At 39.7% G+C, this 16,571-nt stretch overlaps 1 protein-coding gene across 2 annotated transcripts in view; it reads left to right on the plus strand.

Moving 5' to 3' along the window:
- Cubn (Cubilin) overlaps positions 1 to 16,571 on the plus strand; it is a 218,656-nt gene that overhangs the window by 106,604 nt on the left and 95,481 nt on the right. For both annotated transcript variants that reach the window (XM_087357091.1, XM_087357090.1), the window contains exons 41-45: positions 8,149 to 8,370; positions 10,588 to 10,740; positions 11,780 to 11,982; positions 12,165 to 12,299; positions 13,069 to 13,277. In XM_087357091.1, the coding sequence (XP_087213217.1) occupies positions 8,149 to 8,370; positions 10,588 to 10,740; positions 11,780 to 11,982; positions 12,165 to 12,299; positions 13,069 to 13,277 (922 nt within the window). The remainder of the gene's footprint in view (positions 1 to 8,148; positions 8,371 to 10,587; positions 10,741 to 11,779; positions 11,983 to 12,164; positions 12,300 to 13,068; positions 13,278 to 16,571) is intronic.

Here is a 16,571-nt window from a genome sequence, read left to right on the forward strand (position 1 = left end):
TTGAACATGTATGAAGAATGTACAAGGACTGAATGCCACATCTAATTTTGAAACACAAATACATAGGAAGAGGAAACAAAGGGTACCCATAAAAAAGATTCCTGGACGATTGAGGCCGGAATGGGTCACAGTGCACAGAATCCTTGATTGTCGCATCATGATGATGATCAAAGAAGGGAATGTGATTTCAGCTTTGTGAATATGTCAATAGTTTGAGCATTTAACCAGCATAAGACTTTATATCAAATTTAATGCAAGGAAACCCCTTTTGTTACATTTTGCAACGTATTCATTTTCAAGGTAGCAGACTTTTAAAATGCACTTCTGTGGTTGTATGTCATGTGTGAATCAAGGTTCTTTTTGTATATACAGTATAATTTCATGAATATGTGGTGGTCCTAACCTAAGATATAACCTGTGTATAATAGCTGGGATATAATTTTGCTTTTGTTACTCATATTTTATGTTTATACCAAGATGAAAAAAATCATTAACGTAAGTGAAAGTTATCTATCGTCCGGGAGTAACAATGATGAAGATTTCTGTCTTCTGGGTTGTTGCGCCATGTAACATGGTAGATGTTTACCAACGTTTCAGAGGTCATACTGCCTCCATCATCAGGGCGATTCATCGCGCTGATGACAGAGGCAGTATGACCTCTGAAACGTTGGTAAACATCTACCATATTACATGGCGCAACAACCCAGAAGACAGAAATCTTCATACTAAGAATCGCCCTGATGACGGAGGCAGTATGACCTCTGAAACGTTGGTAAACATCGACCAGACTACACAGCGCAACAACCCAGAAGACAGAAATCTTCATACTCATCGCCCTGATGACGGAGGCAGTATGACCTCTGAAACGTTGGTAAACATCGACCAGACTACACAGCGCAACAACCCAGAAGACAGAAATCTTCATACTCATCGCCCTGATGACGGAGGCAGTATGACCTCCGAAACGTTGGTTAACATCGACCAGACTACACAGCGCAACAACCCAGAAGACAGAAATCTTCATACTCATCGCCCTGATGACGGAGGCAGTATGACCTCCGAAACGTTGGTTAACATCGACCAGACTACACAGCGCAACAACCCAGAAGACAGAAATCTTCATACTCATCGCCCTGATGATGGAGGCAGTATGACCTCTGAAACGTTGGTTAACATCGACCAGACTGCACAGCGCAACAACCCAGAAGACAGAAATCTTCATACTCATCACCCTGATGACGGAGGCAGTATGACCTCTGAAACGTTGGTAAACATCGACCAGACTACACAGCGCAACAACCCAGAAGACAGAAATCTTTATACTCTGATGACGGAGGCAGTATGACCTCCGAAACGTTGGTTAACATCGACCAGACTACACAGCGCAACAACCCAGAAGACAGAAATCTTCATACTCATCGCCCTGATGACGGAGGCAGTATGACCTCTGAAACGTTGGTAAACATCTACCATATTACATGGCGCAACAACCCAGAAGACAGAAATCTTCATACTAAGAATCGCCCTGATGACGGAGGCAGTATGACCTCTGAAACGTTGGTTAACATCGACCAGACTACACAGCGCAACAACCCAGAAGACAGAAATCTTCATACTCATCGCCCTGATGATGGAGGCAGTATGATCTCTGAAATGTTGGTTACCTTCGACCAGACTACACAGCGCAACAACCCAGAAGACAGAAATCTTCATACTCATCGCCCTGATGACGGAGGCAGTATGACCTCCGAAACGTTGGTTAACATCGACCAGACTACACAGCGCAACAACTCAGAAGACAGAAATCTTCATACTCATCGCCCTGATGATGGAGGCAGTATGACCTCTGAAACGTTGGTTAACATCGACCAGACTACACAGCGCAACAACCCAGAAGACAGAAATCTTCATACTCATCGCCCTGATGATGGAGGCAGTATGACCTCTGAAACGTTGGTAAACATCGACCAGACTACACAGCGCAACAACCCAGAAGACAGAAATCTTCATACTCATCGCCCTGATGATGGAGGCAGTATGACCTCTGAAACGTTGGTAAACATCGACCAGACTACACAGCGCAACAACCCAGAAGACAGAAATCTTCATACTCTGATGACGGAGGCAGTATGACCTCCGAAACGTTGGTAAACATCGACCAGACTACACAGCGCAACAACCCAGAAGACAGAAATCTTCATACTCATCGCCCTGATGACGGAGGCAGTATGACCTCCGAAACGTTGGTTAACATCGACCAGACTACACAGCGCAACAACCCAGAAGACAGAAATCTTCATACTCATCGCCCTGATGACGGAGGCAGTATGACCTCCGAAACGTTGGTTAACATCGACCAGACTACACAGCGCAACAACCCAGAAGACAGAAATCTTCATACTCATCGCCCTGATGATGGAGGCAGTATGACCTCTGAAACGTTGGTTAACATCGACCAGACTGCACAGCGCAACAACCCAGAAGACAGAAATCTTCATACTCATCACCCTGATGACGGAGGCAGTATGACCTCTGAAACGTTGGTAAACATCGACCAGACTACACAGCGCAACAACCCAGAAGACAGAAATCTTTATACTCTGATGACGGAGGCAGTATGACCTCCGAAACGTTGGTTAACATCGACCAGACTACACAGCGCAACAACCCAGAAGACAGAAATCTTCATACTCATCGCCCTGATGACGGAGGCAGTATGACCTCTGAAACGTTGGTAAACATCTACCATATTACATGGCGCAACAACCCAGAAGACAGAAATCTTCATACTAAGAATCGCCCTGATGACGGAGGCAGTATGACCTCTGAAACGTTGGTTAACATCGACCAGACTACACAGCGCAACAACCCAGAAGACAGAAATCTTCATACTCATCGCCCTGATGATGGAGGCAGTATGATCTCTGAAATGTTGGTTACCTTCGACCAGACTACACAGCGCAACAACCCAGAAGACAGAAATCTTCATACTCATCGCCCTGATGACGGAGGCAGTATGACCTCCGAAACGTTGGTTAACATCGACCAGACTACACAGCGCAACAACTCAGAAGACAGAAATCTTCATACTCATCGCCCTGATGATGGAGGCAGTATGACCTCTGAAACGTTGGTTAACATCGACCAGACTACACAGCGCAACAACCCAGAAGACAGAAATCTTCATACTCATCGCCCTGATGATGGAGGCAGTATGACCTCTGAAACGTTGGTAAACATCGACCAGACTACACAGCGCAACAACCCAGAAGACAGAAATCTTCATACTCATCGCCCTGATGATGGAGGCAGTATGACCTCTGAAACGTTGGTAAACATCGACCAGACTACATAGCGCAACAACCCAGAAGACAGAAATCTTCATACTCTGATGACGGAGGCAGTATGACCTCCGAAACGTTGGTTAACATCGACCAGACTACACAGCGCAACAACCCAGAAGACAGAAATCTTCATACTCATCGCCCTGATGACGGAGGCAGTATGACCTCTGAAACGTTGGTAAACATCTACCATATTACATGGCGCAACAACCCAGAAGACAGAAATCTTCATACTAAGAATCGCCCTGATGACGGAGGCAGTATGACCTCTGAAACGTTGGTTAACATCGACCAGACTACACAGCGCAACAACCCAGAAGACAGAAATCTTCATACTCATCGCCCTGATGATGGAGGCAGTATGATCTCTGAAATGTTGGTTACCTTCGACCAGACTACACAGCGCAACAACCCAGAAGACAGAAATCTTCATACTCATCGCCCTGATGATGGAGGCAGTATGACCTCTGAAACGTTGGTTAACATCGACCAGACTACACAGCGCAACAACCCAGAAGACAGAAATCTTCATACTCATCGCCCTGATGATGGAGGCAGTATGACCTCTGAAACGTTGGTAAACATCGACCAGACTACACAGCGCAACAACTCAGAAGACAGAAATCTTCATACTCATCGCCCTGATGATGGAGGCAGTATGACCTCTGAAACGTTGGTTAACATCGACCAGACTACACAGCGCAACAACCCAGAAGACAGAAATCTTCATACTCATCGCCCTGATGATGGAGGCAGTATGACCTCTGAAACGTTGGTTAACATCGACCAGACTACACAGCACAACAACCCAGAAGACAGAAATCTTCATACTCATCGCCCTGATGATGGAGGCAGTATGACCTCTGAAACGTTGGTAAACATCGACCAGACTACACAGCGCAACAACCCAGAAGACAGAAATCTTCATACTCATCGCCCTGATGATGGAGGCAGTATGACCTCTGAAACGTTGGTAAACATCGACCAGACTACACAGCGCAACAACTCAGAAGACAGAAATCTTCATACTCATCGCCCTGATGATGGAGGCAGTATGACCTCTGAAACGTTGGTTAACATCGACCAGACTACACAGCGCAACAACCCAGAAGACAGAAATCTTCATACTCATCGCCCTGATGATGGAGGCAGTATGACCTCTGAAACGTTGGTTAACATCGACCAGACTACACAGCACAACAACCCAGAAGACAGAAATCTTCATACTCATCGCCCTGATGATGGAGGCAGTATGACCTCTGAAACGTTGGTAAACATCGACCAGACTACACAGCGCAACAACCCAGAAGACAGAAATCTTCATACTCACCACTGTGAAAACCTCAAGTCTTACATAGTAACAATCATGATTTTTATTTTTATGGTGATGCACTCATCCTCTTAAACCATGCCCAAGGTGACTGCCAACAGATGTGTTTTCTCTTTGTCATCTGAGAGCAATGAGCGAGGCAAAGAAAGTACCGTTATGCATGATGATTGCGAGAAATTTGCAGGCCAAGGTAAAAGGAACCCAAACAGAGACAATAGTATATCAGGAAATTCAAGGTCCAAAACATGCACCCCCCCTCTCACAAAATGCTCAAACAGCAGCCTATTTTTACATGTTTTTCACTCCAATTTTTCCAAATATTATAGTTACAGAAACAAATAGGTATGAACAAAGACAGAAGCACACAAATCTGAGTTAAGAATCCTATTGCGAAAAAGTGGCAAAATCTTTCTGTGCCAAAATAAAAGGATCCATTGCTTATTTTGTTAAACATGGGTGTAATCAAACAACCAACCTACTGGTTCATTTTGCCTTTCGCAGTTCTTCTCCTAGTTGCACGATAAGTTTCCAAAACCATTTTCGTTTGTTACCAAAAACTCCATTTTGTGGATAACAAAAATCTGACAGTCCAGGAGGACTCGGATACAAACTGTGCCCCCAAGATACAAGCCATCTGGATCATGCCAATAGGTTTTTATGACACCACTGTACCTTGAACCAACAGCATGATATTGGCAGAAGTTTAATGGGCACAAAGAATAACATGTAGCCAAGAATCATTATCGGCGATCAGTGGTTTATAAGATTTAGGGTGTCGTGTGATCTTTAGTAAATTCCTATTGGCATACTTTGCATATTGTGGAGTGAAAAGTGAGTTAAAAGAAATGGTTTGGCTCATTCTGTAGTAATGAGATTGTTACCTCAGTAAAGGATATCACGTTTTTATGGGCAGTTCCTGTACTATCTTACCCTTAGTTAAAGTTTTGTAGGACGCCCTATGCACCAAGGAAGTAAAAGCAAGGATAGCCATGGCCAAGGCAGCTTTCGTCAAGAAGAGGATACTTCTCACTAGCAAGTTGGGCTTGGAGATGAAGGAGAAACTAGTGAAGTGTTACGTATGGAGCAGAGACTTGGACACTCAGGAAGAAGGAACAGAAATACCTGGAGAGTTTCGAAATGTGGTGTTGGAGAAGAATAGAGAAGATCAGGTGGACGGATCGAGTGACCAACGAAGAAGTATTGAGGAGAGTCAACGAGCAAAGAAACATTCTGCAGGCGATTACACGAAGGAAAGCTAACTGGATGGGACATATTATGAGAAGTAATGGATTAATGAGTGATATCACCGAAGGCCAGGTTGAAGGAAAGAGAGGACTAGGAAGAAGATTGATACAGCTAACTGACGACCTTAAACAAGGAAAGAAGATGACGTTCCAGGAATTAAAGCGAGAAGCTGAGAATAGGGACAACTGGAGAGCTCTTTTTGGGCAGAGCAATGGACCTGTCGTAAGACAGAACACTTAATAATAATAATAATAATAATAATATCAACTGGAAACATCTGATTGTAACAGTTCACAGAAACTGGAAATTTCTACCACAAGCATTACAAAAATTATTGAAGTCACAGAAGAAAAGTATTATTACCACTATTTATTGCTTACTGCTGGTTTCCAGGAAAAGAAATCCCAGTGCATTCTTATATAACTACTGTCCACCCATTAAAGAGGTAGAGAATTTCAGCATGTTCATTACCGTCGTGGCAAAGATTAAAATCACACCGAACGTATGATTTTTCAAGCATACAGTACTACATAGGGGGCACTGATATGTTTTATATGATGATGTATGCATACTTTGGTAAATGATGAGATATGTGAAATACAGGAAGAAAATTTATTTCAACATATTTTCGAGAATGATACTCAGTGGTTATATATAAAGAAAATATTACTGTTTGAACTAAACTAATTTTGCGGCTGGATTTCAGAATCAAAATAATTTACCTGCAAGGAAAGGAGTGAAGGATAAGAGCTCGGAACCACATTCAGACACACAAACTCCCAGAAAATATCTTCAAAAATTACTAGGGAAGAAAGTGAAAGATTTTTGTGTGTGCAGCAAGAGGACAAACATGGAAAGGATGAATATGATGATTCAGAGAAATATTCACAGAGTGTGATAAGGGTTTGAGAGTGTTGTCCCAAACAAAAGTATGCTGAGTGACAGCATTTCATAAATTTTGCATTGATATGGTGTAAGTACAATGCATTGAAATGTGAATTGAGACTTTCGTATTTTGTTCATAATTAATACAGCGTAGGTCAGTCAGTATGGTGACTGGCTACAGACTGGACGACTGGGGTTCGATCCCCGACGGAGGCAGAAGATTTTTCCTGTAGCTTCTACATCCAGACCAGTTCAGGGCCCCACCTAGCCTCCTATCCAATGGGTACCGGGGTCCTTTCCTGGTCGGGGCGTGATGCTGACCACTCACCCCCATCTAGTGCTGAGGTCAAGAATGAGTAGTAGCTATACCTCCACTCCCCCCCCCCCCAAGCGCCTACATGGCAATTTGTGGGACAGCTGTACTTTTTAATTTTTATTAATACAAGTGTGTGATTCTTGTCAAATTATAAACTATAACAATGTTTATTGCATGCAAGTCCCACTTAAAGACTAAAAGAAAAATTCTGTTTTTGAAAATTCTTTTTCTAAAAAAAAAAATATGTCTTTTATGCTCATAAAATGAAAACTACCATGAACCTCTGCAGGTGATACATATTGTACAGACATCTGTGAAGAAGAGCCATAAGAACAAAGGTAGACTTTCCATTTTCAAAGTTTTGATGAGTGAAATATTTTTTTTAAGGCATGCAAATTTAAATATCCCAGCTTGGTATTTGTCACGTATACCTGTCTGAAAAATTTGCCACTGAAAGGTTTAAATTCTACAGACATTATGACTGACACAAAGCTTGATAACAGAGTTTCCAAGAAATAACTCCTTTTTTTTAATTTTCGTGTGTATCAGTTTATTAATGGTTTTGACATGTTGCAATTTCCGATCACCATTCTTCTCTATATACTGTCCCTCTTACACCCTTCTCTGCCATCATGTTATGGAGTCTCTGCGTTCATGTAACTCAGTCTTCCTTTTTTTTAAATAACCCTGAAAAGGCTGAATCATTATCTATATTCTGTAAAACATTAATTTTCTATGCATGATCCCAAATTAAATTTCTTCTGACATACCCCATATTCAGAAGGTGTACACTTGCTCAGACATTGTGTTCATTCGCTGGACGCTGAAGGCTTCAGAAGTCAACGTAATTAACACATGATTAGCATTCAGTAAAGACTGCATCATTGTTAGTCATTACAATCCATCACAAATTAATTTTCATGTATGTTGTCATCAACAAACAGCATTATTTGTTGTTTTTGTTCTGAACTTGAATTCTAATTCCTTGTCTGTTGTATCTGTGACACTAGATAGATCGAATTTATCAGTTCCAGGTTGTGGAGGTTTGATAGGCCTACAGGTGGGAGGAAATCATTCCAGTGAGATGTTTACATTAATTAGTCCTGGGTATCCTGAGGGATATGCTGACTCATTGAACTGTGAGTGGATCTTTGAAACTGCTCCAGGGAACCATCTGGGCTTACTCTTCCAAAACATGGATTTAGAACACTCTGACTCGTGCTTCCTGGACTATGTGGAGGTGCACACAGGTAAGAGGCGTGCTTAGCCGTTATCTGGAGCTCTTGAACGATTTAAGGAAAGGTTACTCTGAGGTGATGTTAGAATTACATTATTGCTGTGTCTTTAACTACCTGTGGACAGAAAGCATTATTCTTTAGTGTTTGATTTCGGTTATGCTTTGTAACAACAACAACATATCAATTAAGATGATGAAAGACTCTAGGGTAACAGGTTGCGTCAAGTCGCTGAATGGTTCATTCACCACTGAGCCACCTGACGCGGCATGTTACCCGAGAGTCTTTCATCAACTTGTCGCCGCAAAAGCTTCACTTTAAACATAATTTAAGAGTGAAGAGAAAAGTACTTAATAGTTGAGAGAAAGAGAAACATAGACTGAACAGAGTGAGAACAAAACGGTCGTCAAATATGAGCTTTAATTCAACTCCTTTGGTCATATTGATGGTTTTTATACCTATGCCTAGCATTTTATGGAGCGTTAATTCATACCAGTCTCGGCATGAGTTGAATGAATTGTGCATGAACATAATCTGGCCAAAGTAATGAAGCAGGTGGCAGGAGACGTTTCTTCCTGTTGATGTTCGTCTTCTGGGCGGTAATGTTGTGTGGTGGACTTTTGGGTACATACCATCGTTTCAGAGAAATATACTACTACTATCACACAGAATTACAGTAATAACATTATTCAAGATTCAATTTCTCTTTTTTTTTTTTTAAAAAAAAAAGGTAAGCTGTCAATAAAAAGATTGAAGGCAGAGAAAATAGTTGTTTTATTATCTTGGAAGTTTTGGATTTTCTACAAATTGAGCCTTGAACCAAGAGAATTAAGTGTCTGAGGTTTTCTTAGCAGTGAAGATACCGTTGTCAGACGTTTGGGTAGATAACAGTGTTCTAGAGAAACATGCTGTTTCCATCTTTAGGGTAGAGAGAAATGGAGTGAATGTGACAGGAACTCTTAGGCTGAATAGAAATGAAGAACTGGAAGTAAAAATGACTATCGTGGTGGAAGGTGAACTTTTAGCTATGGTGGGGTCATAGTTCTATAATGGAAGGACAAAGGGGACATTTTCATTTTTCATCATTTCATGATTTGGAAATGGTGGCTGCAAAACCAGAATGGAATTTAATGAAACCAAGATGTATAAAGTGAAGCTTTCACGGCAACTGAAGTTGATGAAAGACTTGCGGGTTACAAGCTGCAGCGGTGAATAGACCATACCTTCTTCCAATGTTTCGAGAACAATCTCTGCTCTCATCCTCAGGGCTGCTGCATAGCAAATCCGATTCTTTGTAGCACTCTTACCGATGGGAAGCAGCCCTGAGGATGAGAGCAGAGATTGTTCTTGAAACGTTGGCAGAAGCCACCTGATACGGTTTGTAGCCTGAGAGTCTTTCATCAATCAAACCATGATGTTTGGTGGACTGTAACTGCTGAGGGAGGATTAGATTTCAAAATCAAAGATTACAATCATACCTCATTGAGTGAAGAAGTGGACTGAAATGGTACATAATATGAAATGACAGTACATAGGCATGTATAGTATGTAACTCATTATAAAGGAAATGTGTCTCTCGAATTCAGACTTTCGCTTCTAAAGGAATTAGTTCAAATGTACAAACGACACATGGTACATGTAGGCAGACCATCCATAAACCCATTACCAAAGTGGTTTTGTGACAGGCATTTAATTACAAAACTGTCAGATACTGAGAAGAAAGCGAAGCCACAGACAAAATGTTTTGTTTGTGCAAGTCACCAGAAATTAAAATATACTGTGCTATGGTATGCTACGCCCTATTATCTGCAACTTTGTCCTTTCCCTAACTTCAAGAAATAAACTTAAAAATGCAGGAGATATGATGACATGGGAAATAATTAAACACAACACAATGGCGCAACTGTTGGCAACGCTAGAACGTTTGTTTTTGAGAGCGCTTCTATCACTGGCAGGAACAGTGGAACAAGTGCATGTGTGTTGACGGTGTCAACTTTTAAAATAATTAACCTTCTATCCCTGAAAATACAGCGTCATAATCTTTACAGATGACATGTTGATAGCTTTGATCAGGACTCATGTTTCATGTGTTCTCACGTGTGGTTCGTCAGAAGTATTGCCGTGAAGCACTGGATGTATCTTTCAAGATGTCCTCAGAACCATCAAAAGAATGCCATATAAAGCTCATAATCGTATAGCTCTAAAGTGGAAACCCTTTTCTTGTGTTGGCAGGTAAACGAGGGTTGCCAAACTGGAGACTCCTGAGGACACTTTGTCTGCCAAATGTGACACATCAGTTGATAGAGACTACAAACCTGATGAAGGTCGTGTTCCACACAGACTATTATGCAAACAAGACCGGTTTCAAAGCAAATGTTAAAATAGGTAAACAATTAGTTGAAAATTGCCGTTTCTAACATTTATAGCTGTCACTCCCTTTTTGTTCCTTCCATATCCTAGGGCTCTTGCCCGCTTGATCTCAGTTTCAGGTTCAGTATCTGTGTTCTGCACCTAGCAGAGCTTCGATGTACCCCCAGCAGCCATCATTTTGAACCCTCTCAGTATCCATTCCTAAATATGCACAATGCCTCATTCCTGTAACATAATCTGCATGATCTACATAATAAAAATAATGCTATGTTGCAAGTATTGAGTTATAAGTGGAAGAGGGATGCAACCCTCTGACACAGGACTTGTCTGTGTTACATTTTCTCTGTCCGTGCTCCTTATGAGTGAAGAAGCAAATGCTTTACCGAGAGTACCAGCTGACCCACACAAATTGGAAATCAGTAACTCAACCATATTGTTCAACGTATATTTGTTTAAATACAAAAATCACAAAAATTTTCATTATTGTGGAAATTCATAACTGATAGCTGACATTGAAACTGAAAATTATTCTTGTACAGAACGGTATCAAACTGACATTGGTAAAAATGCTTCTGAAAATTGGCTTGTCATTGCAAGTTGTACCCTTTACATCAAACCAGATGTCACAATCAAGTGGTTAGCACTCCTGCTTCATATTTCGGAGGTCACATTTTAAAATCTAGGCCCAGATACCAGCATTCCTGGTTACAGTTTTCATCAGTCGCTACAGGAGAATGCTGGGATAGAAAATCAACAATTAAGTCGTAACTTCTTTCTATTTCCTTCCTTTCAAATGCATTATCCATTAATTATATAATTTGATGTTATATAATATTAGCTACTGAAAAAATCATTAAATGAACTATAAATAAATTATTTCTTCCATTTTCACTGATACAAAATGTTTATTATGTTTATTTTGTCTGATTTCTTGGTCTGTTTTGGGATAATTTTCCAGTGTCTATCACGATGAAGCCCTGAACACGAAATTAGTATTATGTCCTGTTTTAAACTTGACCGTCACTGTTCATTAAATGTCTGCATGTCTCAACAGTGTGTGGCGGATTATTGACCGGACCAAACGGGGTGATTGACATGCAGAATGAAACTCGAGCGCTCCATTGGTTTCATACATATCAGCACTTGCAGTGTGAATGGAACGTCACCGTTAAAGTTGGCAGAACTATTGCAGTTGAGTTCCCAGTGTTCAATGTTCCATCTGTGGATACGACTCACTGTGCGGAGAATAACATTGTGGTAAGTCTCAGTCATCAAAGAGTGTCAGTCAACCAACACTCTTTCCTTCTCCTGTGTCACAAGCTAGATCATTTCCCTCCTAGAAAATAATTTACCTTGCAGCCCATTTAAATGTACAAATAAGACACAGAACGTCCCGTTCCAGAAACTAGTAAGCCTGTACAGTTAATTTGTGTTTACAGCTGAGGAATGGAAGATCCCGGGCCTCTCCGATGTTGGGACAGGGCAGATACTGTGGTACAGAAGCTCCAACAAATATTCCTGAAACTACAGGAAATGAACTAAGTGTTACATTTGTTGGCTTATCAGCAGCAGCTGTAAGTTAATTTATAAATTGTCCAACCCTATTGCTACAGTGTTAGATTAAAGTCAGACAAGCGTCCGGTACCATATAGTGCGACATTTGACTTCTTTATAAATAAATAATCTTCTCCTATTACTGAGTCATTTGATTTCATTTACCGGACTTTGTGAACGCATTTTTGTTGGTGTACGCAGTGGTACCACCTAGTTTGAAGCATTTGAAATTGTACAAAAATGTTGTCACAGTGCATTTAGGAAGAACAAATTTGAAAGTTTTTTATATGTTCACCTTAAAAATGCATTATTTCAGGAAAGTGGTGAGAAAATAATATGCATTAAATGGGTTAGTATAACAAGAAACAAGTTATTGGTATGTGCAAGTTGATAAAATGCTATGAAACAACTATTCTGATACATTCACACATGTTATTAGATTTCTGTAATATATTTTCTGTTTTGTGGATGCTTTGCCCCCAGTGCAAATAAACTGATGATTGACTTTCAGAGAATGACTTGACTAGATATCAAAAGTTAATTTAGTTATTTTATAAATGTACAGTCATGTAGTTACTCAAGAATAATGGTAATTATATGAAGATTGGGAGAATACTTATGCAAATGAGTTATTTTTTACATAAAATATTGAAAAATAAGTTATGCCTCTAAAATTATATTTTTTCAGGCATTTGCTCCATCATTTTAGGAGTTGTAAATTATACGTGCAGTAAGTTCTACTACTCTAAGTGAATGAAAGAAAGCACATAGGAGGTTTAATATTTTTAGATCTTCAAGTTGGTTTACCGAGAAGTGTCAGTGGCTTGTGGAGGTCACACGGTACTCTCTGCACAAAACAGCTCAGTTGTGATTATGTCACCGCACTTCCCAAGCGCCCCACCACCACACACCGAGTGTGAATGGATCATAATGGCTCCTGCAGGCGAGAAGTTACATTTGGAATTTGTGGAACGGTTTGATGTCACCACTTCACTGGAGTGAGTACCTCTCAGATATATTAGAATTATGATTCTTTAAATACTTAATTAAATTTTAGTCCTGTAAGTAAAATAAAATCTTGTGTGTCAGATCAACTATCCATCTTGACATCGTATCAGCAATACTTTGAGTATATGAATGTTTGTGAAATTTTTATTAAACTAATTTCCTTACCGCTTAATGGCTAATCATGACTACTGCTCTGCAAAAGGTCTGAAATAAACATTTCTATTTATCTTGCTAAATACCCACATAAACAAAATATTGGCATAAATATTGTGATCCAAGAAAATTCTGATGTGACAAGTACAGCCTATAATGAGAAGTCCATGAGTAGCTTTTATATGTGGTCAGTGTAATGATGGAAAATATAGAAATATTTTTCGATTGTAACGAAAGCACTGTTTAATTATCTTTAATATAAGAGTGCTTTAGATTGTTTTCTGCGGTCACTTAAATATACTGTTCTCTCCTCAGATCACAGTAAAATTCCTTTAAGTTTCTATGTGCATGTCTTTTGCGTCTCGTCCCTTTTATTCAGTCTTCTTTATTTAAACAATCATGTGGGAAATACAAATTATGTAACTCAGTGTGTAATTTTCTGTAGTTTTTATATTGTTTAATCAGTTTTGAATCCATTGTATTTCTCCTCAGTGTACCATTTTAAAATGCTTATACTACCCTCAGTCAGAGAAAGTTTTCACGCCAATACACAAAAATAGATACACTTGTGTTTTGTGTAAATTATAAAGACCCCCCCCCCTATCTCTCTCTCTCTCTCTCTCTCTCTCTCTCTCTCTCTTTTTTACATCATGAGAAAGTAATTTTCTGAATTACAAAACTGTATAATGAAATGCCTGAATTTATTTTGCTCTTAATTTTGTCCTAAACATACTTGATATTTATGCTCTAAAGGACTTGAAATTATTCATGCTTCAGAATCAAAGTAACCCTTTCATGTCCTCCTTTCCCAAGCATTGATGCATGGTTCTTCTCAGTCAGAATCCCCTCCCTCTTTCAGATATTAATTTCACCATTTGCATTCTTACTGAATATTTGGTGTGATGCTCAAATTTTTAACAGTATAAACTTATAAACTTATGTTCTTTGGATATGGCCGTAAAGTTCATTTATCCATATTTCATTTATTATGAATGTGTGCAAGTGCATGTGTATACTTAGCGGTATAAACCAAGTACACTACGTTTTGGCAGTAAAAGTAATTTGTGAGTCTGATTGATCCTTAATCTTTTCCCATGCAAATGTTTACGCTCCTGGGACTCAGTTGCGAGATAAGGAATAGTGTCGAGAGTGGTCAGGCACCGCTGATATCCTAATTCTGTTTATTCTAATAATTTATTTCAATTATTATTCACATAAGACCTTTGTCTGTTGCTGATGTCCATTAGTACATTAGAAGATTTTATAAGCGGTTATAATAACAAGATTGGAAAAATGTACTCTGTAGAGTACACAAAAGCTTCATCAGTGTTCTTTACGCAACTTGCATGATTGTGATACGAAGTAATTTATGTGGTTACTGATAGATGACAGCACAGTTCAGATGAGATTTGAGGTTTTCTTAAAGAACAAACCTTTTTAACTCTTTACATGGAACTTTGCATAATTGGGCCAAAGTATTCTGGTCCCAATGTGTCCTAACTAACCAGAATCTGCTGTATATGCATACAGAAGAATGTCAGATGATGATTTCACATTTGGTGATGATGTCATCACAGGTGATCCTCCCGTCTCATAATTTTGAGGATCTGTGTTGTTGGCCCACCTGCATAACCTGTAGCTGTAGGGTGCCCTAGAGATCGAACCATCTTAGACTGTCCGTAGTTAGCGACATACGCTTTAAAGTACCATGTGTTTAAATCCCCCACATCCCATGTTGGCCCAAAGTTAAATCTCACAGTTACTCTATTCAGTACCTGTGTTTTGATAAAACAATATATCCTCCTTTTAAACCCACATACAACATGAAATAAATTACATATTGTTCAGAAGAATTTACTTCAAAACTTGGAAATTTTTGTGTGCAGTTTCCAACACACAGAAATGCACAGTTCAACTCCATTGGCTTCAAAATAATAAACACTCATTGCTTTGTGCTTAGTGTTTTATCTTCAGAGAGGACAATTGGGATTATTTTAGGCTTGGTCATCCTCGTTATATTCACTTTCCATTTACAGTTATGTCTTCCGCTGCAAGGACAAGTTCACAAAGAAATTTTTCTTTGAATTGTAGGCGGGCCATTTTACGCTATAAACCTTCTGTATTAGAAAGTAAATCATGATGAAAGAAAGAGATTTTTGTTCACTTCAAGTTCTCTGATTTATACCGAAACTTTTATTCATCCTGTCACTTGGTATCAGCATAGGTTGTGTGTGATTTAATTTTCACTACTTGGGGCTTCAGAACATTCCACGATTCATACAAAAGACTCCCCTTTGCCGCAGTGGGTGTGGTATACCTACCTGTTTTGTATTTCCAGCACAGAGCTATGATATTGCTATGATCGCTGCTTGCCATATCCCGTTTCTTCATTTTCAGGACCCTGGGGCCAACATTTTTGGGCATTTCTTCTGTTATACCAAACATTGTCACAGTGAGCAATTTTTCTGTCGTAGGAAATAGGGCAGGGGATATGAAGTTCCATAATTATCCATGTACAACATTATGCTACTATTTCTGCTTCTCTATGTGGGGGAAGGGGTAGCAAAATGGTGAATAAGAAAAAGTAGGTTTTGAATAATTAATTTAGACTAGAAAGAAGTCTAGTATCGTTTGTCATGCTCATCATTGAAATTCTTTTCTTGTGTCCCATTTAAAGAATCAGCGCATTGGAAAATTTAATCTGTTTGCCTGCAGAACCTGCGGTGTCAGGCTGCTAGTTGCTTGTAGAATGTGATACTGATGTCTGTACACATTAAAGTTTTCCACTAAGAATGTGACCACAAATTCAGTGGTGTATAGTTTTAGAGTATTGATTTCAGGAGCTGCATTACGAGCCAACCCAACAACACTGGGTAGTGCAAATTCTTGTACTTGTCTAATACTACTTCACTAATACTAATACTTCTCTAAAGGTGGCGACTGACTTGTAACATTTACTTGTAATGTAACATTCGCGGCGAGCATGTTACATTACACCACAACTGGTGAGGCGCATCGAATGCTCGTTTTGAACGCTCGGCTCGACTGTGCTCGTGTGTGCTCCATTCATTTCATCCAATATGTCGGACGTGGAGGTTGTGTTATCTTTGTTTCATTTAATACGCTACTCT

The sequence above is a fragment of the Zootermopsis nevadensis genome, unplaced genomic scaffold (assembly GCF_977971745.1).
Source record: "Zootermopsis nevadensis isolate Lab colony 2312 unplaced genomic scaffold, Znev_1.0 Znev_ptg000028l, whole genome shotgun sequence".
Taxonomy (NCBI): domain Eukaryota; kingdom Metazoa; phylum Arthropoda; class Insecta; order Blattodea; family Termopsidae; genus Zootermopsis; species Zootermopsis nevadensis.